Source organism: Schistocerca gregaria, chromosome 2 (assembly GCF_023897955.1).
Source record: "Schistocerca gregaria isolate iqSchGreg1 chromosome 2, iqSchGreg1.2, whole genome shotgun sequence".
NCBI classification, from domain to species: domain Eukaryota; kingdom Metazoa; phylum Arthropoda; class Insecta; order Orthoptera; family Acrididae; genus Schistocerca; species Schistocerca gregaria.
Genome location: NC_064921.1, coordinates 477,449,016 through 477,475,262, shown reverse-complemented (window position 1 = coordinate 477,475,262; position 26,247 = coordinate 477,449,016). Strand labels below are relative to the sequence as shown.

General features: G+C 41.7%; 1 protein-coding gene across 5 annotated transcripts in view; it reads right to left on the bottom strand.

Moving 5' to 3' along the window:
• Window positions 1-21,475: 21,475 nt before the first annotated feature.
• Window positions 21,476-26,247, bottom strand: part of LOC126326927 (trypsin-1-like) — a 195,427-nt gene continuing 190,655 nt past the window's right edge. For 3 of the 5 annotated variants that reach the window (XM_049995811.1, XM_049995810.1, XM_049995814.1), the window contains 2 exons: window positions 21,667-21,818; window positions 21,476-21,537 (listed from right to left, as the gene is read on the bottom strand). In XM_049995811.1, coding sequence (XP_049851768.1) covers window positions 21,669-21,818 — 150 coding nt within the window. In that variant the 3' untranslated portion in view covers window positions 21,476-21,537; window positions 21,667-21,668. Of the gene's footprint in view, window positions 21,819-26,247 lie in introns of all 5 variants that reach the window. The other 2 variants (XM_049995812.1, XM_049995813.1) reach the window with 1 other exon arrangement.

Sequence of the window (26,247 nt, the reverse complement as noted above, 5' to 3'; positions counted from 1 at the left end):
CTCACTGTCATGTACAGGAACCCCACCTCACTGATCTTAGATCGAAAACGTTATCAATATACCGGATGCGGCGATAAAAGCTTTAATCCGCAGCATCACTCTATCGGCTGTTAATCATTTTATAGGGGGTATACGACAAAGACATAGAGTAATTTGACAGCTTTATTAGCCACGCTGACGCAGCGTAAAAGTTATGTGACTCACGCCATTTTGCGTTGATTTATAAATCAATCTTATATGTTAACTTCTGCACGGTTTGAGGAAGGAAACGAAACACGCATTGCAAATAAACGGACACCAGATAATTAATAAGAGTACTTCCCTCATAAACTTGTGCTCATCCGTAATCATAAGTAGTTACAAAAGACTTTTCGAGTGCTTAGGAATGACGAAGGTGAAGCCTGCTTGCATAATATACTGTATAAAATACATTTTTAAAGAAAATTTTTATTTGTAACATTTTCAGGAGCCTCCTTAAAATTGTAAAGGATATGTTGAAGATATCACATGTATGTAAGTAAAATATTCATAGAATGATGTGATAATTGGTATGAAACTTTTTTTTCCTCATTTTTGCACATATTTTCGACCCCCCACAAGTGGGTGGGTCGGATTGATACCAAATATATAATTTTCTCTTACAGTGAAATTCTTGGGAAAGTTATTGTCTTTCGACTACAAGACATAAACGTTGCACTTCAAACACCTCGTTTGCAATAACGGTCAAAATACAGTCTTGCAATCTCAGGTAAAATATGTGCAAATCAAAGTGTTAAACAAGTTCCAAGGCCAAAGCTAACATTTGACAGAGACGGTTATTGCCCCTGATAAAATTTGAAACTGATAACATTTTTGTTGTTTTTGTTTCCAGAACCTGTTCTTAAAACAAAAGACGCGGGTTTTTCGCAACATTCTAACATAGTGTGCAACTATTACTTATCGGCGGAGTAATTATTTTCTACAAGTGTGTAAATCCCAAACAAAAATTGTCTGAAAAGATAAATGCCTTTGGTAATATTTTCAATCTGACTGTTGATGATTTTTGTAGAACGTCGCCAATATCAGCAACGTCCAGTGCTGTTCTGAGAGCCCTTGGCTTGTTATTTGCAATCGACGCTAAAACCAATGGTCTCTGCTAAGCATAACGATTCGATTTTCTTTATGGTAAAGGTTGATGTACACCATACAGTTTCTTATTTTCTTTGGGATTTTTTTGTCAGTATCCCAAGTTTATTCGAAAAAATCTTCATATACAGATAAATAGCCACAGTTAGTGTGTTATTAGATTTATGAATGGTTTCGTTCATCAGGCGAGAGCATCCGCAGATTTGCACCTCTCTCTTTACAACAACACGTTAAAGGCTTAAAATTCCACTCGGCACCATCGTCAAAACAAAGTGGTGCGAGTTGGATGTATAAAAGTGTGGTGGGCTGATTCATGCCACTCACAACAATGACGACCCAATTCAGAAGTAGCAGCAGAAGACTGACAATACTTTTTCGTATAGCACACCACTGCATCCAGCATCGCACGTTTTACTTATCAGAAGCTGGATCACAGGAAAAAATGTTACTGCATACGAAGTGCGAGGAAATAAAACAATTGCTTGAATACTCTGTTTCATGAAGAAATGATGCTCTATTGTATCCAGACACATAATAACTTGAATTTCTGGCAATGGAAGAGAGAGTTGTGACGAACGAGATGAAAATAAAGGGAGACGGTAATGCTCCGATGACTTAAATCACTACAAGACGCAACAGCTTATAGTCTGCCATAAATCCAGAGTAAATAAATTAGCCTACGTGGAAGGTTACGCCACAGTCTTATTTATCCGAACTCAGCACTCTGAAGCACTGCTAGCTATACCTTGCCAGTAACTGGTTCATAATATTGTCGATTCCAGATCTTTTAATGTCCATATGTGTTTTGTACAGAAAAACTGACACCTCATTCGATCACTAACGAACTCTAACTACATTACTTACCTGTACAGGTAAACAGCGTGCTATGTTGCCTGCTTGCAGCATCAGCTCAGAACCAGTACACCTGATATTTTATGCAAGCGTCGTGGGGCCACAGAGCACTAGCCACATCGGATTTAGCTTATCCGATGAGTTTCGCCATCTCCGTATGTATTCCTAAACAATAGATATTCCGAACGGAAGATTCACCGTCTCTTACACCCGACGCATAGTAGACAAATCGAGGAGCTAGAAGAGGATGAAGGACAGAAGGCACTGGTCGAATTACCATACGTCGGCGGTGTATCTTCGTAAATAGGAAGATTACTGACGAAATATACAATATGTGTCTTCCATCCGCCAATGAAACTCGGACCTCTTTTAGACACAGTTAAGGACAATCTTGGCTTGAGAAGGCCTGCGGTTTAAAAGATTCCTTATAGGTGTGGGAAGTCATACAACGGGCACACTTGTCGTATCATGGAAGGCAGATGCATCGATCATCGATGACACACTTTGTGGGGAAGCAAGCACTTATCAGTACGTCGAGTGTGGCGAGCGAGACATTGATTTTTCTCTATGGTTCGGCCAATGCCAAGACGGCAGCACCTAATGCAAGGAGTGAACAAAGAGACTGCGCAATAATCTCATGTAAAAGTAAATGTTTAAATATTGTTTCAAAATTTGGCCTGATTATGTAAAACATAGCCAAAGTCTTAGCACGTTCTGATAATTATTTTCTTCAACAATACACTTCTTTACGAAATTTTAAAAGCGCGTATTATTAAACTTGAAAGTTTTACTTTTGGAATTGAGTTCAGTTAGTTATAAAAAAAACATTCTGTAGAGATTATCATTAAGGTACCTCCTTTATCTTTTTAATTATTAAGTAAAAATCAATTTCCGTACCAAAAACTATAAAAACGAATTACTTTAAGTTTGCTTAGTATGTAAGACGCAAAGCTAAAACGAAACTTTTCAACGAATATAAATAGTGATGAAACTGTACCTATTTTTCACTACGATACTGTGATTTACCAAAGCTATAGAAATTAGAAAGAGACAGTTCAGATGCCACTATATGCTCTCGGTTCCATTTCAAAAATTCAAAGGTTAAAGTTTAAAAACTATCGAGCTGATAATTTTCTACAATATAAACAGAGTGTAATTTTACGTAGAGGGAAAAGTTTAGAAACATTAAAAAAGTAAAACTAACAAAAGGTACTAACCGTATATAATATTTTACCCGCTGCCCCACAACGCATCTAGACAAGCAGAGACAGTGGTTTCCAGCTTAGTGCAGCATGGGATCCAGCGACTACAAGAGAAACTACTGGTCATCCAAGCTATGACACTTCGACGACGACATAAATCTACATCTACATCGATACCCCACAAGCCATCATACGGTGCGTGGCGGATGGTACCCTGTACCACCATCAGTCATTTCCTTTCCTGTTTCATTCGCAAATAGAGCTAGGGAGGAACGACTGTCTATAAGCCTCCGTAGGAGCCCAGCTTTCTAGTACCTTACCTTCGTGGTCTCTACGCGCAACGTTGACAGTAGTAGAATAGTGTGGCAGCGAGCTTCAGATGCTGGTTCTATAAACTTTCTCGTTAGTGTTTCTCGAAAAGAACGTCGCCTTTCCTCCGAAGGATCTCCGTAACAATTACGTGTTGTTCGAACCTACCGGTAAAAAATCTAGCCGGCCGGAGTGGCCGAGCGATACTAGGCACTACAGTCTGGAACCGTGCGACCGCTAAGTAGTTCTAAGTTCTACGGGACTCATGACCTCAGAAGTTAGGTCCCACAGTGCTCAGAGCCAGTTGAACCATTTCTAAAAAATCTAGCCGCCTTCCTCTGAATGGTTTCGATGCCTTTCTTTAATCTGACCTGGTAAGGATACCAAACAGTGGAAACGCACTCGAAAAGAGGTCGCACCGGCGTCCTATATGCAGTTCCTTTTATAGACGAACCTCTCTTTTCTAAAATTATCCCAATAAACTGAATAAATCGAAGTCAACCATTCACCTTCCCTACCACAGTTCACACATGTTCGTTCCATTACATGTCACGTTGCAATTTTATGTCCAGATACGTATTTAAACGACTTGAATGTGTCAAGCAGTATGCTAGTAATACTGTATCCGAACATTACATATTTGTTCTTCCTACTCATGCGCATTAACTTACATTTTTCCATATTTAGAGCTAGCTGCCAATCATCACAACAACTAAAAAATTTGTCTCAGTCGCCTTGTATCTTTCTACAGTCACTCAACTTCGACACTTTACCGTACACCACGGCATCATCAGCAAACAACCGCAGATTGATGACCACTCTGTCCCCCAAATCATTTATGTATACAGAGAACAACAGCGATCCTATCACACTTCCCTGGGGCACTCCTGATGGCACCCTTGTCTCTGATGAACATTCGCCGTCGAGTTCAACACACTGGGTTCTATTATTTAAGAAGTCTTCAAGCCACTCATATATCTGTGAACTTATTTCATATGCTCGAACCTTCGTTAACAACCTGTCATGTGCACTGTGTGAAATGCTTACGAAAATCTTCAAATATGGGATGTAATTGTTGCCTTTCATCCATAGTTCGCGGTATATCATGTGAGAAAATGGCAATCTGAGTTTCGCTTGAGCGGTGCTTTCTAAACCATGCTGATTTGAAGACATAAGCATCTCACATTCGGATAACGACGTTGAGGATGGCCACACGCTAGCGAGGGCGCCTAATTCAACTTATCGGCCGAGAGAGGGCGTTGGGCCCCCTGGAGGCAATGCGTAGGAGGTACGACAGCGTTTGACGTATGCCGACGGCTTGGGTTATCGTATTACAGGCGACACAGTGCTCCTTCCCGCTATCGATCAGGAATTCTTCGTTGTTGGCCATCGGAATTGGTGTCTTCGAAGGAAGGGCAATTGGTTTTGACACCCCGTCGACACTGAAGTCGGAACCGCGTGACCGCTACGGTCGCAGGTTCGAATTCTGCTTCGGGCATGGATGTGTGTGATGTCCTTAGGTTAGTTAGGTTTAGTAGTTCTAAGATCTAGGGGACTGATGACCACAGATGTTAAGTCCCGTAGTGCTCAGAGCCATTTTTTTTGACACCGAGGTCATGATCGTGTCAAGGATGGAAAAGTAAATCAGCCGTTCCCTTTCAAAGGAACCATCCCGGCATTTACTCGGATTGATTTAGGGAAATCACGGAAAACCTAAATTTGGATGCCTCGACGCGTGTCTGAACCGTCGTCCCTCCGAAAGAGAGTCCTCGCTCGGTTTGGCACCTTCGAGTCTGCACGTTTTCCACTTAGATTGGCATAAACCGGAGGCTAAGGTCATAGATAGCAACTCGACATGTCTGTCAATAATATTGTGCGCGTTTCACAGCTACCTCTGACGTTTGACCCAAGAACAATTTCTACAACCATCTGCCGGGAAAACATCGAGCAACGTAGGCAAAACGATGTGAGAAATCACGCTAGTCGCTATGACGGATAGTCTTAAGAAAATGATTCGTAGTTTTCATTCGCTGCCGCTGAGGGCTGGACGGGCTTTTATGTAACTAGTTCTTTTCATCCAAACGCTAGCAAACTAGGAGTGAAGCAAGACGTTGCCTAGTACGGAATATTTTGGAGGAAATTTCCAGTTCCGGCAATTACTTTGTAACCGAAAGACATCTCCCCAGAACACTGATCCGAACCGGGATTTGCAACTTTATCTAACTTTTTGCATGCCATTGTAGTGCATGCTAACTCTGAAACGTTACCAATTCAGTGGCAACGGCATTCATGATGGATTTTCTAAGAAAGAAACGAAAATACAGAATAACCTTTGTGCAGTGATTGCTTTCATCTCCATTACACCAATTCTAAGGACCGGTAAGTGCACCATCATGGTCGCGTTAGTTGCAGCGTCATCGTTTCATCTAGATCCAACCTTTTACTGTAGACTATTCGAATAACAATATTCCCGTCTTAATCGCAGAGAGAATGAGAAATCTTTCAATCCACGATGGACGATTATACCTGTTTCTACACCGAAACACTACTTTGTATTCCAGCTGATGGCCAGCTGACACAGAGGAGCTCGCCACTGGTCAACACCTTTTGTTTACGAAGCAACAGTCGACCGAATCGAATAGGCTCCAGATTTATCTTTCTGCCTATTGAAATTATTTACCAGAAAGGATGGCAAATAACGAAATCGTACTTAATGTACATATACATTATACGAGGCTATGCTGAAAAATAAAAGTAAATGAAAGTAATTTCGAATTTTTTTACCGAAAACTCTTAAAAGATTTTTAAATGAAACGAACGTTATTAGTCGAGTATCTGCCCTATCAAAATAGAAATGCGAAAATCGCAAGTCCAAAAACAATTTAGTGGGCTCACCAAACCGAAACAGTAATACTATTTCCGAAAGAACAACAGACTCGATCCCAACTGCGGATAGTCATAAATATGAAATAACAAATAGTAATAGAGAAGACCCGTCTCTTCACGGGGAGAGAACACAGTGAAACAATTCTACAATTTCGAGATGTTCGTCGACTATACGAAGTCCATCTGCAAGAGATCGGCCAGCTAGAAGAGGCGTCTGGTCGTGGCTGCCCTGCCAGGGTAGCAGTTCTGTATACTTCCAAACGGCGCGTCGAACTGCCCTTTGCAGGCAGTGTGCCGCCCTATAAAGCCCGTTTGGTGGACGTATCCGGCGGGACTTTTTGCGATCAGGTGCCTAGCGTATCAAAGTAGTTCCTTGGCTAGCTGTGACCTCTGGTGAAGCTGTTCTGCAGGCTCTGCGAACGGTTAGTGGTCCCTGAGGGCCTGGTGTTGTGTTGTGGCCGCCGGTAAATACCTGCGTTGACAACACAGACGACATAGGTTTTTCTGGTGAATATACGGCATGTGATGCAGGTAGACCGTGTTGGCTGGATGTGAAGTGGGATGCCGATGCTGTACGCGCTACGATGTCTGAAGTGGGTGGCGCAGCAATTAGCATCTTTATTATCCATTTCTAAAGACTTGCAGACCTCTGCAGCTGGAGGGCTCCAAATGGTAGCGTGTAATATGACGCGGTGTAACATAAGTATTTCGTTGCGTGAGAATCAGCGTGCTGCAATCGAGTTTGGAATTCGAAGAGTTCGCTCACGCTTGAAGCACCCTCTACTTCAGCTTGACAATACCAGAACATTTATTGGGTGCAACAGTCTGACGCCTTGGGATCTGTGGTGCTGTACAGTATCGATACCACACCAGGCAGAACGCATGCCAAGGTTGGCAGTAAACCAAGTGACGGCCCCTCCAATCCGAAGACGGCTGGGGTACACACGCCCCGCTGCAAGCGCCCGTAGCGACACCAGCGAGCCGGCGTAAAAGGCGCCGCAATGAGGCCAATCCAATCTACTAGCGGAATCAGCTCTAAGCCTGAGGAGTGTTTATAGCAGTCCATCTGTCATTATTATGTTTGACGATTGGCTCTGATTAATGGACTCTCTAGGACTTACTGTTTGAAGTTAAGATAGTGCCATTCAGATGACGTATGCTTATAATCATTTCTGCTTTCTGTCCATTCACACAGCTATTCCTCAGCATTCCCTTGTGGTGAATCCAATAGGTTCACTGTCATCCATCATCCTGCATACAGCCCCGATTTGGCCCCTATTTTCGTCCGTTTCCAGGTCTTAATGACACCTTCGGGGACCACTCTAATAGTGATAAAGCGGTGCAAGAAGTGGTGAGGACATAAACAAACGGATCTCTCTTTGGGAGACGGCTGGTCCCGGCGGAGGTTCGAGTCCTCCCTCGGGCATGGGTGTGTGTGTTTGTCCTTAGGATAATTTAAGTTAAGTAGTGTGAAAGCTTAGGGACTGATGACCTTAGCAGTTAAGTCCCATAAGATCTCACACACATTTGACTTTTTTTTTCTCTTTGGGAGAAATGTGTTCGTAGCCAGGGTGACTATGTTCAGATATACATATGTAGATGTGAAGAATAAAGATGTAGAAAGTTAATAATGTTCATTTTAGTTAACAAACTTTAAGAGTTTTCACATAAACATACGGAGGAATTACTTATCAGCAAGCTCTTGCAGTAGCATGAATGCATTACTTAATTTGTGTATTAATTACTTTTGAATACATTATGGGAGCGGCAGTGATCAATTTGTATTTACTATTAAAAACGATTCATTCATCAAAGTGACCGGTTTCGACCGCTACTGTGGTCATTTTCAGAGGTTCCTACTCATTGGTCTGAAGATGAGCACAGTAGTGGTCGAAACCGGTCACTCTGATAAATAAATCGTGTTCAAGACTGTTTTTAATAGTAAAAAAATTAATTTGTATATAGTTTGCGGGTATACAGGGTGCGAAATTCACTATATGGAGCTGCCACCTCTGGCAGCAATAATGGCAGGGCATCCAGTCGAACTGAGCTTGAATAACGGATTTCGGTACGACTTTCCATGATCCGTCATCTCGATGACAGATTTCATCAATGGTAGTGGCAGGTGACTTGTGGCTTGCCAATATCTTCGTAGCCCATGATCTGATATTTTAAGAGGTTGAGAGATCTGATGAACGCGCCAGCCACATCAGCGGTCAGGCGATCTCTGTATCGAGGTAATTCAGAACAGCACGTGTAATAGCCAGTTTTGTTATCCTCCTGAAAGATAACGCCACAGAGACCTCGAAGACAGGGCACAGTCACCGGCCTTAAGGGAGTTTTTCGGTCTCGCAGCCTTATTTTATGCTCATGTTCACCTTTTTTCTGTAAAAAATTATTGTTTAATACAAATTTTCATTAACAAACAAAAGTACATATCTTCAATAGAATTTAAATAATTTTTGGCCGGTGAACTGATGAGCCTATGCAGCACAAAATTATGCACCCGAAAACATATTTTTTGGAGCATAAGACCAAATTAATGAATTCAGTGCTTAATTGTTGTTCTGTGTAGAAGCTCTACGGTATCTCTTCTTCAAATTGAAGTCAGGCGGATGTTTGTACACATCAGCAACAGCTTCAATAACTCATTCCTTAGTGGTAGCTCATGTTCAGAAATATCCAGTGTGCCGTTCATCACGAACTTTCGTGCTGCAGACTGCCATTCACTGAAATTTTCTGATAAAGTGCCTTCATACCCGCTTTTTTAGCTCAGTTTCGTCGACAGCATATACTTGAGATACCTGGTGGGAAACTACAGCACGTTATAACGATACACCTATTTCTTTTCCTAGGATTCTTAAATCTGTATATATTTTGTATTATGAATGCTATTTAATATCTTTAATTTAATGACCATTCACGTACATAGTCAGAAACTGCAAACTTCATGTACACGCTTGTCAGTAAGTGGGATAAATATCAACAAAATGTTAACAATGAATTTTTGCATTAATTGGGAATGGTGTACGTCTATTTATTGTAAGACGAATTACCACCTTTTTCATAGCTGACAGACTAGATGTTCGGGTTCCTGCAAATACTTGTAACAGTTTCTGGAATAATGATTTAGCGACGAAAAATTAGCAGCCATTTTCTGCACCTCATGCAGATCGCTACGAACCGGAGCAAACCTTTTCAGAGCCTGTATTTATTATTTCATTACAAAGTCCGATGTCCAAGTGCGAATAATGTTCGGATACCTGTAATAATTAATATTCACATGGTCGCGAATTAGGAATTGCGAGTCTGATATTCCGGGAACGGAGTACTAGTCTACATAGTGCTTTTCTAAAAAATATAAAATGTAATTCTTCTTCTTCGACGGGAGGGAGAGCTGTCACCTAATCGATATTTTCTTCGACGAACAATATTACGATAGCTTTACTGAGATCAATATCTATCGGAGCGCGAAACAGCCCAAGTTCAGAGAGCGGCTAGAGCGCAAATACGCGTGCTTCCACTGAAACATAGTTCCCTTCAAAATTACTTTGATCATATATTCTTAAAACTATAATGGGTGAAAATATGCATATAACAACAATTTTCTGAAACCTCGAGACCGGAACATCCCCTTAACAGACCAGAAACGTACGCTTGCTGTCCAAAGTACCGTCTATCAGAACCACAGGTGATTGTGTTGTGTACCGAGCTGTACGACGCACAACCACGCCAGGTACTTGGCCTGTACGACGATGACAAATGCAGTCTGATGTCTCCACGCAAGGATACGCCCAAGAACGGAACTCACCTGAAAAGACCACGTGGTGCCTATCCTGTTGTCGTTAGGCGATCCGCTACCGTTGCGCCTGGCTCTGCTTCTGCGTCAAGGGTATGTGGGGCTTCGGATGTCGCCGCACTGTCCATACGGATCCTTGTCTCGCCGTGAAGGAGCCCATTTCCTATAAGTGGCATGGATGTACGATCCCCCACGGCCGGGCCAACAACGAATGTCATCTCGGGTGCCGTTCGGGTGGGGCTGGTGAGATCCAGCACCGCGTTGGCTATAGCCCTCCTGAACACAACGAATTAACATCTGCACGACAGTTGTGAGATCCCAACCAACATTGCGGGATGATAAATGAGTATCATTAGACACTAGTACTACCACTGTCGAATTCTGTCACGTGCTGCTAGACATCTCTCTTACTGAAGGCATAACACAGCCTTCTCACGAGCAACCAACATTCAAATGCGATTTCTAAAAGAGGTACCGTTATGAATTCTTTCCTACTTTGTGTGTGTGCGTTGAACTGTTTATCGTTTGCATATACATCGATCAAATGGTTCAAAGGCTCTGAGCACTTTGGGACTTAACTTCTGAGGTCCCCTAGAACTTAGAACTACTTAAACCTAACTAACCTAAGGACAGCACACACATCCATGCCCAAGGCAGGATTCGAACCTGCCACCGTAGCGGTCGCTCAGCTCCAGACTGTAGCGCTATACATCGATCAGCAAGAACATTATGATCACCGACCTACTATCGATATAATCCCGTGCAGGCGATTGTAGCTACACCTGGGGAGGAATCACTGCTAGTCGAAACACACGCACGGTGCTTGCCGTATTAGTGAGCTTGCTGCCCCCTTGTAGAATGGGGAAGCCGCGTGATCTATCCGAGTTTCACCTAGGGCGGAGTGTCATAGCCCAGAGGCTTTGCACGAGCATTTCGGAAACTGTACGATTTGTCGGGTGTTCGAGGAGTGTCTTCAACAAGTGTCGAAATCAAGGCGAAACCACGTCCAGACGTTATGGGATTGGTTGGCCACCCCTCATTGCAGATGTAGGATGTCGTAGGCTGGACAGATTGGTAAAACAGGAAATGCGGTGAATTGCGCCAGAACTAACATCAGAATTTAATGTTGGGCAGAGTAAAAGTGTGTCTGAATACACAATGTTCCGAACACTCCTTATGATGGGCCTCCACAGCCGACAAGTCATGCATGTGCCAATGTTAATACTACGAATCGGCAACTGCGACTGAAATAGGGACGTGACCATCGACACTGAAGGTTGGCGTAGGGGCAGATCGTTGCGTGTTCTGATGAATCCCGATACCTTCTTCATCACGTCGATAGGATGGCACGAATCCTTTCTTGTTCCAGGAGTTCAGCTCCTTGACACTTGTGCTGCTGGACAGAGACAAGCTGGCGGTGGCTTCATTGTGCTCTGAGGAACATTCACGTGAGCATCCATGGGTCCAGTGGAGCTCGTACCATGATGACCAAGAATTCTATCCCGACGGCAGTGGCATTTTTCAACAAGATAATGCGCCATGTCACAAGGCCAGGAGTGTCATGGAGTGGTTCGAGAAACACAGTGGCGAGTTCCAGTTGATGTGTCGTCCCCCCAACTCGCCAGAGTTGAACCCGATCGAACAAATCTGGGATGTGGTGGAGCGTGGCGTCAGAGCACATGACCCTCCTCCCTGGAATTTATGGGTATTTGGTGACCTGTGTGGGCAGAAGTGCCAAATCCCTCCAGCGACCTAAAGCCTTAATGCTTCCAATGTTTCCATGCCACGTCGCGTAGCCGTTATCACTGCCAAAGGTGGACGTACCGGCTATTAGGTAGGTGGTCATAATGTTCTGGTTGATCATTGTACAAACATGTAGCATACTTCATGTCAGTTTGATTTTTACTACGTGTCACCTCTACTGTATTACAATCTTAATGGCTTGTAGTGTTCGAGGAAAAAATATAATATTTCTAGTAAGAAGATGGGCAGCGAAGTTTACAGAACAAAGAAGTACCATCTTAGACATTCATTTTAAAAATTAAAATGGACAAAGTGAACCATTTTATGACATAATATAATCTCTATTTTTTCTATACTCGTGTTTTAGACCATAAAATGAATCTTTTTTTCCTTGTGTTCTTCCATAACATCACACACCGGCATAGCTCCTTCCAAAAGGATAAGACCTATTTCCTTGCCTATCCTCCTCCAATCCGTTATCCGTCGTTAATCAACTCGCTCTTTTGGCACATTAAAGTATAATTTTCCTTCCTTCCTTGCTTTCCTACATAATAGCAGCACAAAACAAACACTGAAGTTAGTTGTTTGTATTTCCCGCTACCGTAAGGACTAATATCTCCTTCCACGTGTAGTGCAGACTACGAGACCCAGAACAACATTTTGGTAGGATCGTGAAACACATGTTGTTTGCAGTGTAGAGTTTCAGTGGTATGACTGTGTAATCAAAGGTAACTGCAGCTTATAGCCTCTCTTTGTGGATTCCTTGCATCCTCCCATATTTTATGTCATCTTGTTCCAACTATTCACGATTGGCTTCCAGAAGATGTTTAAAAATTCCAACACAAATTATTAGACATCAACTCGGACATAAATGAGAAATAATAATCAGTCGTTTTGCACATAAAATCCTCTACCTGCAATAACGTCTAAATTATGAACCTATTGCCGGATGGTATGACTTAACACATCTTGCTAAGATTTTCCTATCTATTAGAATCTATAGCTAGGTAACTCGCTGGACTTTTGGCAACGATCTCAAGCAATGCTCTGCAGGTAATTAGCTAGGATTTTAAACACTTAACGCTTCGGTATTTTGTAAATTACTAGTGGGGACTTCTGAGTAATATAATCAAATTGCATAACGAAGTGCAAATTTTGATAGCATTTAGTACGTGTTCCCAGTGAAGTTACTGAACTAAACTCTAGAAAAACGGTATACACTTAAGTTCTGACTTTAAAAGAGAGAAAACACTCTGGTAATATGTAGCAATAATCCGATATATGGAGAAACAGCATATTAAACACCAAAGTAGGCAATTTCTATATAATTATCTTGGTTATTCATTTAATCGTTGGGTGTGGGAAAGCAGCCGCATACTGTTGTTGTTGTTGTGGTTTGATGCAGCTCTCCATGCTACTCTATCCTGTGCAAGTTTCTTAATCTCCCAGTACTTACTGCAACCTACATCCTGCTGAATCTGCTTAGTGTATTCATCACTTGGTCTCCCTCTACGATTTTTACCCTCCACACTGCCCTCCAATGTTAATTTGTGATCCCTTGATGCCTCAGAAGATGTCCTGCCAGCCGATCCCTTCTTCTAGTCAAGTTGTGCCACAAACTCCTCTTCTCCCCAATTCTATTCAATACTTCCTCATTAGTTATGTGATCTACCCATCTAATCTTCAGCATTCTTCTGTAGCACTACATTTCTAAAGCTTCTATTCTCTTCTTGTCCAAACTATTTATCGTCCATGTTTCACTTCCATACATGGCTACACTCCATACAAATACTTTCAGAAACAACTTCCTGATACTTAAATCTATACTCGATGTTAACAAATTTCTTTTCTTCAGAAACGCTTTCCTTGCCGTTGCCAGTCTACATTTTATATCATCTCTTCTTCGACCATTATCAGTTATTTTGCTCCCTAAATAGCAAAACTCCTTTACTACTTTAAGTGTCTCATTTCCTAATATAATTCTCTCAGCATCACCCGATTTAATTGGACTACATTCCATTATCCTCGTTTTGCTGTTGTTGATGTTCATCTTATATCCTCCTTTTAAGACACTGTCCAATCCGTTCAACTGCTCTTCCAAGTCCTTTGTTGTCTCTGACAGAATTACAATGTCATCGGCGAACCTCAAAGTTTTTATTTCTTCTCCGTGAATTTTAATACCTACTCCAAATTTTTCTTTTGTTTCCTTTACTGCTTGCTCAACATACAGATTGAATAACATCGGGGAGAGGCTACAACCCTGTCTCACTCCCTTCCCAACCACTGCTTCCCTTTCATGTTCCTCGACTCTTTTAAGTGCCATCTGGTTTCTGTACAAATTGTAAATAGCCTTTCCCTCCCTGTATTTTACCCCTGCACACCTTCAGAATTTGAAAGAGAGTATTCCAGTCAACATTGTCAAAAGCTTTCTCTAAGTTTACAAATGCTTAACGTAGGTTTGCCCTTCCTTAATCTTGCTTCTAAGATAAATCGTAGGGTCAGTATTGCCTCCCGTGTTCCAACATTCCTGCGGAATTCAAACTGATCTTCCGCAAGGTCCGCTTCTACCAGTTTTTCCATTCGTCTGTAAAGAATTCGTGTTAGTATTTTGCAGCTGTGACTTATTAAACTGATAGTTCGGTAATTTTCACATGTGTCAACACCTGCTTTCTTTGGGATTGGAATTATTATATTCTTCTTGAAGTCTGAGGGTATTTCGCCTGTCTCATACATCTTGCTCACCAGCTGGTAGAGTTTTGTCAGGACTGGTTGTCCCAAGACCGTCAGTAGTTCTAATGGAATGTTGTCTACTCCGGGGGCCTTGTTTGTCTATCAGTGCTCTGTCAAACTCTTCACGCAGTATCTTACCTCCCATTTCATCTTCATCTACATCCTCTTCCATTTCCATAGTACATCGCCCTTGTGTAGACCCTCTATATACTCCTTCCACCTTTCTGCTTTCCCTTCTTTTCTTAGAGCTGGGTTTCCATCTGATCTCTTGATATTCATACAAGTGGTTCTCTTATCTCTAAAGGTCTCTTTAATTTTCCTGTAGGCAGTATCTATCTTACCCCTAGTGAGATAAGCCTCTACATCCTTACATTTGTCCTCTAGCCATCTCTGCTTAGCCATCTTGCACTTCCTGTCGATCTCGTTTTTGAGACGTTTGTATTCCTTTTTGCCTGCTTCATTTACTGCATTTTTATATTTTCTCCTTTCATCAATTAATTTCAATATTTCTTCTGTTACCCAAGAATTTCTACTAGCACTCGTCTTTTTACCTACTTGATCCTCTGCTGCCTTCACTACTTCATCCCTCAGAGCTACCCATTCTTCTTCTGCTGTATTTCTTTCCCCCATTTCTGTCAATTGTTCCCTTATGCTCTCCCTGAAACTCTTTACATCCTCTGGTTTATTCAGTTTATCCAGGTCCCATCTCCTTAAAATCCCATCTTTTTGCAGTTTCTTCAGTTTTAATCTACAGTTCATAACCAATAGATTGTGGTCAGAGTCCACAACTGCCCCTAGAAATGTCTTACAATTTAAAACATGGTTCCTAAATCTGTCTTACCATTATATAATGTATATGATACCTTCTAGTATCTCTAGGATTCTTCCATGTATACAACCTTCTTTTATGATTCTTGAACCAAGTGTTGGCTATGATTAAGTTATGCTCTGTGCAAAATTCTGCCAGACGGCTTCCTCTTTCATTTGTTACCCCCAATCTGTATTCACCTACTATGTTTCCTCCTCTCCCTTTTCCTACTCTCGAATCCAGTCACCCATGACTATTAAATTTTCGTCTCCCTTCACTACCTGAATAATTTCTTTTATCTCGTCATACATTTCATCAGTTTCTTCATCTGCAGAGCTAGTTGGCGTATAAAGTTGTACTACTGTAGTAGGCTTGGGCTTCATGTCTACTGTTACCAATTATAAATAAAACAGCCTCTGGCTGCTAGGATAATTGACTTTTGTTTTTACACTCTCGACTTCGCAACAGCCAGTCCCATCTTCAGATGCGGTTTAGCTACACATCTAGTCGATTTTAGGTATTGTTTTCCCAATCACAGCTGGATGTCAGTCGAATGGAAAGCGTGCAAACCCATGTCCACAACACCACACAAAATGACAGCGCATTGCTGGGCAGTAGCATAATTATCTATGTTGAAAATAGTGGGAGCAAAGAGGCAACGACACGGTGTGGAAGAGGAAAATGTAGCACATAAATAATCACAGTTTAATGTTACTGTTGCAACGACAAACACAGAAGGAAGAAATTACTTGATTCGTAGATTTGTAGATATGCGGTATAACGAAAGATTTACGTCGGCAAGTCTCCATTTTGATGCAAACACGGCAACTACACACACGATTTGTGTAGTTTCTCTTGAATTTATGTCATATTACTCTAGACATTGTTTTTTTTTTACCACGGTCCAGTTCTTCAAACCTTACAAATGTCCAATAAGAAACTGTATTTTCGGTGTGTTTCTATGATATAATTAAGAACATTTATTGTAAGTTTTATAACGAAAATTGAACTCACATATCTATGCCAAGAAGTTTCCTGTATTCGTCCACAAGTATGTGTAACAATAGTGTTCATTTTTATAATCATCTCTCTCTTGTCTTCAACAGCAGAAATTTACAGTGTACTCATTTGCGTATGAACGAACTACTTGTTTTGAATGTGAGTCACAGAACTACATCCAGAAAGATAGTTATGCTACAGTGTTGTTGCCATTTAAAGTGTCTCTAAAATATTTGTTTCGCCACGATATACCTACCTATATTTAGTTATGAGCTGTGTAGGACTCATAAGCGTTGTATGTAGAGGTCAGTCGAAACCACCGCCGGCGACTCTTTTCGAGGAATGTAACGTCAATCACAAATTCACCTGTATGTTTACGATGTTTACCGTACTGTGCAATAAGTCATCAGGGATTTGTAGTTGGATGCTTATGTTTAATAAAATGTGACTTTGATCCCGCCAAGCGCGAAGCGGAGAACTGCCAAACGCGGCTCAGGAATCCGCTGAAGTTGTGACGCTACAAGGCGCTAAAACGTTCTGCTTCATTTTTTGGCCTACATTACTCCAAGAAACATTTTCTAAATCCAATCTTTGTCTGTCACCACAATTTTCCCGCCTAAAACTGCTTCCAATAAACAGTAGAATATTTGTTGAGATGTCATTCTTGTATGGAACATTCATAGATTTTGCTTCGTATTTGCATCTCTTCGTTTCGTACTTTATCTGTCTACTTCAGTTTGAACGTTGTTCTGTAGCATACCATTTCACGTAATTTCCCTTCAATATGTATCTCATTTTCGAGCAACTTTCTGTTCCAATGACGGGTTGTACTCGGTTTCAGTTCAATATTTAGTTCACGAACAATACCTGTCTTGTGTAAAGCTGCCTAGATCTGCGCCAGTATGTTTATGATGCATCTCTTAGTCTGACGATATTTCGTGTTGTTGCTCGCTACAAACGAGAAATCATTTTTTCCTTTCTGTAAGCCCCAATTTCTTCCTCAGCGAGTCGATGCAAGAAAATCTTCTTGGATTACAAACCGTGTAGATCCTTTGCGTATTCGCGACGTCAAGGGAAGTACAACGTGGTTATAATTAAACTTACGCTACTTGAGCCAGTGTAAACGGAAAACTATTTATCGTGTAGGTGCCCAACTTTATAAGAATGATGTTCAGGCTGTGCGCTACAGGATTTGTATTCTTATTAGTGTTAGCGTCATGACTTGTCGATAGGCGCTAGTACTGTTACGGCGACGCAGGGCTGAAACACAAACATCGGAGTGAATTACAGTGGCAGGTGGGTAGGGATTTAGTCGTAAAGCTTTTTTATCAGAACCACAGCGATAATATTGCTGTTCTTCGCGGGTATGACGCATTAAAGCAAGATGCAGAGATTCTCTTTGTGCACCAGTGATGAAGAACATGATTCGGCAGTTCAAATTAACTGGCCATTTGGGAACTGCTCCTGGGAGAGGAGGCCCATTGCGCCACAAGTAGCTGGAAAAGTTATTGTGGTCACTGCTGAGAGTGCTGGACGCAATGTGCTATCTTCAAGCAATGCATAAACTGTTTCACGACAGCTGAACATCCCATGGTCCACTGTTCGAAAAATGCTGCGAACATTTGTGAAGTGGCATTCCCACTGCTGTTCGAGGCTGTCGTGAATGTAGATGGTCATAACATTAAGCACTGTTTGTAATCTGGAACGTAAACATGGTAAACAATTAACAACTTTTACAGTCTCACGTGGTAATTGAAATGTGTTTCTTTCAATGGTTGATTTGTTACATCTCTACCGCGTGTCCTAACAAATGTTTCCACAAAATTTATATGTCCTACGACTACTCATTCTACATGGAGGCCCTCTCAAGCAGAAAACGTTTAATTATAAACAACCCTTACATTCTCGCTCATACTATTCTGGTTAAGCGCTGGTGTCGGTCATATACTGACATCTCGCTCACCCTACTCATAACTAGCCCAGAAGAATAGGAACTTTAGTAGGATTCGAACATCTTTGTGAGCCTGAATGGAAATGCACATTCACATTGTCCATGAGCAGACGCTTCAACGACAATATTCGAAAATGGACGATTTTATTCTACATCTACATGGATACTCTGCAAATCACATTTAAGTGCCTGTCAGAGGATTCATCAAACCACCTTCACAATTCTCTATTATTCCAATCTCGTATAGCGCGCGGAAAGAATGAACACCTATATCTTTCCGTACGAGCTCTGATTTCCCTTATTTTATCGTGGTGATCGTTCCTCCATATGTAGGTCTGTGTCAACAAAATATTTTCGCATTCGGAGGAGAAAGTTGGTGACTGGAATTTCGTGAGAAGATTCCGTCGCAACGAAAAACGCCTTTCTTTTAATGACTTCCAGCCCAAATCTTGCATCATTTCCTTGACACTCTCTCCCATATAATACAAAACGTGCTGCCTTTCTTTGAACTTTTTCGATGTATTCCGTCATTCCTATCTGGTAAGGATCCCACACCGTGAAGCAGTATTCTAAAAGAGGACGGACAAGCGTAGTGTAGGCAGTCTCCTTAGTAGGTCCGTTACATTTACTAAGTGAGCTGCCAGTCTTTGGTTAGCCTTCCCAAAACATTTTCTATGTGTTCCCTCCAATTTAAGTTGTTCGTAATTGTAATACCTAGGTATTAGTTGAATTTACGGCTTTTAGATTAGACTGACATATCGTGTAGCCGAAGTTTAACGAGTTCCTTTTAGAACTCATGTGGATGACCTCTCAATTTTCGTTATTTAGGGTGAACTACCACTTTTCACACCATTCAGATGTTTTTTCTAAATCGTTTTGCGATTTGTTTTGATCTTATGATGACTTTATTATACGATAAACGACAGCGTTATCTGCAAACAGCCGAAGACGGCTGCTCTGATTGTCTTCCAAATCGTTTATATAGATAAGGAACAGCAAAGGGCATATAACACTACCTTGGGGAATGCCAGAAATCACTTCTTTTTCGCTCGATGACTTTCCATCATTTACTACGAACTGTGACGTCTATTACAGGAAATGATAAATCCAGTCACATAACTGAGACAGTATTCCATAAGCACGCAATTTCACTACGAGCCACTTGTGATGTACAGTGTCAGAAGCCTTCCGGAAATTCAGAAACACGGAATCGATCTGAAATCCCTTGTCAATAACACTGAACACTTCATGTGAATGAAGAGCTAGTTGTGTTTCTGGACAGATGTTTCCTAAACCCATGTTGACTGTGTGTCAATAGACCGTTTTCTTCTAGGTAATTCATAATGTTCGAACACAATATATGTTCCAAAATCCTGCTGCATATCGACATTAATGATATGGGCCTGCAATTTAGTGGATTACTCCTACTACCTTACTTGAATGTTGGTGTGACGTGTGAAACTTTCTAGTCTTTGGGTATGGATCTTTCGGCGAGCGAACGGTTGCATATGATTGTTAAGCATGGAGCTAATACATCAGCATGCTCGGAAAGGAACCTAATTGGTATACAGTCTGGACCAGAAGACTTGCTTTTATTAAGTGATTTAAGTTACTTCACTACTCCGAGGATATTGACTTCTACGTTACTCATGTTGGCAGCTGTTCTCGATTCGAATTCTGGAATATTTACTTTGTCGTCTTTTGTGAAGGTACTTCGGAATTCCCTGCATTAACGACGTATATCCGTGAAAGTGGTCAGCCTGACCTACTTTCTTGATGGATGGTGTGCTGCTTGTCTGTGATAACAACCGCTTCCTGGAAAGTATATTATCAGCATGACTAAGGGTGTGTCGGATTGTGATGCCACAGCGACAAACAAAATTATATCAGTTAGGAGCACATCTTCATCCGTCAGACCAAACTCTGACTCATATTTTTGTAGGATTACAATCACAAAAATTAAATTACGTCCCAAGTTAAATGTGTTTGCATCAATGAACAGAACTTTATTAACTCATCGTGACTGATCTACGCGTAAATCAGCAACAAAGTCGCAATACCGAAAACGTCATAATACTTCCTGCACTAGCTACTGAATATCCCCAGGACAAGAAAAGCAAAAGTGGCGCTACAGTAAACTGAACTAAAGCGCGAAGAACACGACACAAAAAAAGGAAACCGTAATAAATTTCGTATAACCAGGTGGACTTTAATAACTTCTGCTTCTTGTCTTAAGAACGCAACAAAAAAGTAAAAAAAAAAAGGTTATGGCCTCAAAATCTTCTCCGCCTGAGTAACAAGATCTGTTAATCTTTAATAGTTTTCACAAATTCTTCTATATTTGTTTAGCCATAAACTTCCAATATACAATTTGATGGATTTCAGTGATAACCAATTCATTATCATTTTGAATGGGAAACCATATCCAGTAACGAACGGTCCATTGTTATAAAAACACACGTGAAATAGTATTCACACTGCAGCGTGTCCTGGGTAAGGTATTTATTTCGTTTGCACCAATAAACGTAATGAAAATAACCAATGTCAAGCGGTACACGAAACATACGGTATTGACATAGCCATTCTGTACACCCAGGGTCTTTATTCACAGTGATGGTTCGTGTTGTTTTCGATTACAACAGCGATAACATGGGGAAACCATAAGGGAGATAATTCAGATCAGCCAGTGAGGGATTTGAATACAACCAGCTGTGTTTGATACGTCTTCGTCATCTCGCTCTATCAAAACACTCAAATGGCTTGTCTACGAATAAAAATCACTGCACAGGGCGAGAAAGACGAATGATACTTCATGTAAAATAAAGACAAAAAGTCCGAGTAGAGCTATATATCGAACTGCTACACATCTTAAGTGTGTGTCCACATTCTCACGCACACCTGAAGTGAGGCTGACATACAAACTCTGGGTATGTTGAAAACTGTTGCCAAATTGCCAGTATCATCATTTTAATGCAAAATAACGCTTACACTCGTTTTCACAACAAAGTATTTCCGTTTCAAGCTGATTAAAGAGCTGGAATTTCTGTAGATACAAATTTCAGTCGTCACTCTTAGGTAAACAGGAACACGTATATTGTATTACCTTTATCTTCACTGGCCAGCTGTCACAGTCCTTGGGATAGACAGTAAAAATCAAGTGTTTAGTTTGCAGAAGAGATATCTCCAAAGACTGAATCATCGTGAATTGCAGATTACTTCCAAAGATAACTGAAGCATACACGGACCCGGCTCTTATCATTACCTTCAGGATGACATGAGACCGTAGATGAAATCGAGGAAGTTAGAGACCTGGCAGAATATAGAGGGGTACGGGTAGGTGGTGCACGGGTTGAGGTTCCACGAGGCGATGCCGATGACGGCCCCGTCCTGCACCAGCGGGCCCCCGGGGTCGCGCTGCAAGCAGACAGGAAGTTCTTTGTATCGCTACCGCCAAGGTCTAACACGGACACTACTTACACGTTCTAGGAAGTTAAAGTCAGGAAACTTAGGAAGAATAATGTAAAGCCCCTAAACCTGTGGAGCTAAAAACTTACTGAATTGCTGAATTCTGCGTCTGAAACAAGCCTGCAACAAAAATCGACAACAAACCAAGACTGCCATCGGGCCACGTCCTTCAGGAGTCTGAATGTTCTTTGTGTATGTTATCTGGCAGTTTCCAGCCCTTTTGTTCCTTCTTTCTCATTCTTCCCTTCACACACACACAAACAGTTATATGCATATCTCAACAGTTCTTGCAGACTTGCTATTTTCAAGTAATTATTTTACCGCAATCTTGTATCTTCACTCACTAATGAAGTTACTCTATTCCTATAGGTATGAAGAGCGCCTCGCAATCTCCAGTATTGGTCTCCTACGAGGTCATTTCTGGGCCTCTCTCTCCTTCCTCCCAGCATCACAACTCCCATTCACAAAACTTTTCCTTATGCCTTTCCACTCATATTTTTTCCACCGTGGACAAACTCTAGGGGTCGATCGATGAGAGGATACGGAACAAAAACGTCTAGTGAACTTATGTCCGGAAATGCGTGGTTTACATGCTAGAGACCATTTATTCAATCATACATTGTTATAGAGACTGCGGTCTAATACGCACTGTACTATGGAGCCACAGTCACAGTATGTGTTGAAAATGGTTTCCACGTGCCTCACCGAATGCGTGTACCCGCCGTAGCATGTTCTGTCTCACACATTCACATCGGCCAGGCTGTATCCGAACAGCGTCAAAGGCAGCATGATACGCTACTCCAGTGTCTCCACATCTGGAATGGGCTCTTTTGAGACGGCCCCATAACCAGAAATCGTACTGGATGAGATCTGGTGAACGAGGAGGCCCCTCGTGCGATCCATCGACCGAGAAGATGCGATTGAGATGCTTCCGGACGTTAACGGCGAAGTGGGCTGGAGCACCATCATGTAGCAGACACATAACCATTCTAATCATCAATGGCACTTCTCCTGCAGGGGAAGCAAAGTCGCCAGTAAGAAATGCCGACAGTTCCGGCGATGTGGAAGGAAAACTGGTCGCAAAATACGGTCAACATTTATCCCGACCCACACATTCGAGCTGCACCGATTGTGATGATTCGCTGTGACCGTTGCATGGGGGCTCTGCTTACTATCCCACAGATGACTGTCATGAAAGTTGAAGATACCACTCCGCGTAAGGGTGACCTCACCTCTGAATACGATGGACGACACAAATCGCAGAGTCGTGGTTGCCTGGGGAAGAAACCAGTGACAAAACTGGTCCCGACGAGGAAAGTCTGTCGCTAGTAAGCCCTGCACACGCTGTAAGTGATAAGGGTAGCAATAATTGTCATGGAGAATGTTCCACGTAGTCGTCTGCCTTAGCCTGCACTGGCTGGCCAACTGCCTGGTACTGACGCGGTAGTCGCCTTCCACAGTGTTAATCACACAGTCTGGTGTTCGAACGTTTCGGGTACATCCTTCAATATTTCCTGCTTCCTGAAACGTCCCTGTCTGACACACAGCGAAACACTGTTCTAAACATTGAACGCTGTGGTTCTTGTCGGCGGGGATAGGTCTCCTGGCACAACCTTGCTGCCCGCCGCCCGTTGTCATTTGCCTTTCCGTAAGTAAACACACTGTCGGCAAGCCCCGATTCGAGTACGGAACCACTGTGTACAACTCTGTATCACATCCGCTACAAGGTGAAGTGAATCGGACACAACATTGTCAATGATTATAGCAGGAGAGGGCGATGCGTACTGTAACTGAGGCTGCATCGTACAGCGCGTCTTGGACCGCCGTCTCTGTAACAATGTATGACTGAACAAATGGTCTTTAGCATGGAAACCGTAAGTTCGTTATACCTCTTTTGTTCCGTATCCTCTCATTGATCAATCCCTAGCGTTTGCACACGGTGGGAAAAAATCACCCTGTATAAGTATTCCGCACACTATCCGTTTGCAGTGTCATTAAGATTCCTCTGCCAAATATTAAATTCAGATCCAAAATCAAAATAGACTCACTAACAAACCAAGCAGAGTCCTTTTATGCTTGTAAAGTTCCTTGTAAATTTCCTGTATTAGACGTCAATCTACTGCCGTTCGTCACCCTGAAAATCGTCGAGTAGCAATCCATAATCTCCGTCTCCCCCAAATTAGGTAATAGCCTTTATCTCACTGAACACACTGCCCTCTTTCTCCCGACCTATAGTCCGTTACTTAACTACTACTGGCACAAGTCAGCAGAATGGCTTCCACTACAGCTACCACATACAAGAGACAGTCATAGTGTGTAAAGAACTTCCATCTTCTTCTCCAATACAATAATACAAGTGCTTCAACAATAGAGAACCACAACCGCCACCACTTCTATTACTACCACCAAACAGCAGCACAATCCTCAATCGTGTATCCTTCGCATGTAACCTCCAACATCACCATTCTGTATAGCCAGCAGTCACTGGTTTAATCAAACTAATCGTTATCAACTTAAAATGCATTTTATCACTTAATTGTGAACGATACAGTAACTCCTGCAACCCAAACAAATTGGAAAGTCAACTACAAATACAGTATTTAAACTTACATGTGTCTGTCACGCTCTAAGGAAGTATAACCGCGGCTGAGGTAGATAAACGCATATGGTCCATACAAAAAAAAGAACTCCTGGAAATGGTGGAATAACGATAATGAAGTTAAAAACGGAGGGATGCATAGTAAAAGCGAAGGACACGATGGAATTCAAGGAAAGTAATTAGATGAAGTGTCAGCCGAAGAAGCTTTTATACTAAATCAAGTGGCTCAGTGTGTTGTCGTATAACATATCCTCAATGTTGAGGAACAGGTTCATGTCGTCGTGTGAAGAAGCGTGGCTGGAAGTGACGGACATTACATTATCAATGGTACAACATAACATACGACAATGTGGACTAGCAAACGAAACGATCGTCACAGTGAGACTGAAATTTGCGGACGTCTAACAGTTGTAGGAATCTACCCGCCAGAGAGAGGAATAATTACAGAATAATTACAGAAACACATGAACAAATGAAAGGATAGGTAAAGAACACATGAGCCAGTTGATGAGCCACAATGAAGAATATACTCTTAATAACAATGGTACAAATTTGACTGAGTCTGACGCTTTAATGAAGACAAAGTAACCAATACTTTTTTTAGAAAGAAAGTTATATAAAAATAAGTTTGATCTGCACAAGGCTACAGATTTCTTATTGATTATTTAGTTGTAAATAAAAAATTAGCTTCAGGAGTGGCAGATACACACCTATATAGGGTGACAAACGTGAGTGCAGACCACTGTATTGTGAAATCAAAGATCCAGCTGTGGGAAAGATGGAAGAATCATAATAAGAGGAAAATTAAGTGAAATAAATCCAGACAAAGCTTTTAAGGTGCATCTGCTCCAAGAAGAGAGTTTAAGAAATCTTTATAGTGCAGGTTAATTATTCCATCAAATGCAGGACTAACTGAAGAATTTAAAAACATCGAAATAATCATACTCCAGAAGTACTAGGTACAAAATCCGAAACGAACAGGAGGAGGACTGAAAATATGGGACGAAGAGTTAGAAGAAGCCGTAGAAAATACAAATGAAACATAGGGGTCCTACAGGGAGTGGAATGAAATTTTCACTCTGCAGCGGAGTATGCGCTGAGATGAATCTTCCTGGCGGATTAAAACTGTGCGCCGGAGCGAGACTCTTAACTCGGGTTTCTTCGCCTGCCAGAAAGTTTCATATCAGCGCACACTCCACTGCAGAGTGAAAATTTCATTCTGGAAACATCCCCCAAGCTGTAGCTAAGCCATGTCTCCGCAGTATCCTTTCTTCCAGGAGTGATAGTCTTGCAAGTTTCGTGGAACTTCTGTGAAGTTTGGAAGGCAGGAGACGTACTGGCGGAAGTATAGCTGTGAGGAGGGGTACAGAATCATGCTTAGGTAGCTTAGTCGAAAGAGTACTTCCTCGCGAAAAGCAAAGGTACCCGGTTCAAGTCTCGATCCGGCACACAGTTTTGATCTGCCAGAAAATTTCATAAAGGGAGTTTTTGCAAAAACAGACTGAAGAAGCTAAAGAAAATATAATAAAATCAGAAACGAAATCCAAAACAAATAGTAAGACCGGCACAGAGATCATCAAGGGATACGTTCATAAGCAGAGCCGAACATGACATGCACGATAGACAGGATATAGTACATAAATTGATCAGACAGCTAGAAAGAACAGACAAATATACTGCAAGTATCAATATCATTCTTTGATAAATCACTATAATAAATTATGGTATGAACCGGATGCAGAAGTGCCAACTGAAGAAACGCAGTGAAAAGGACAGATA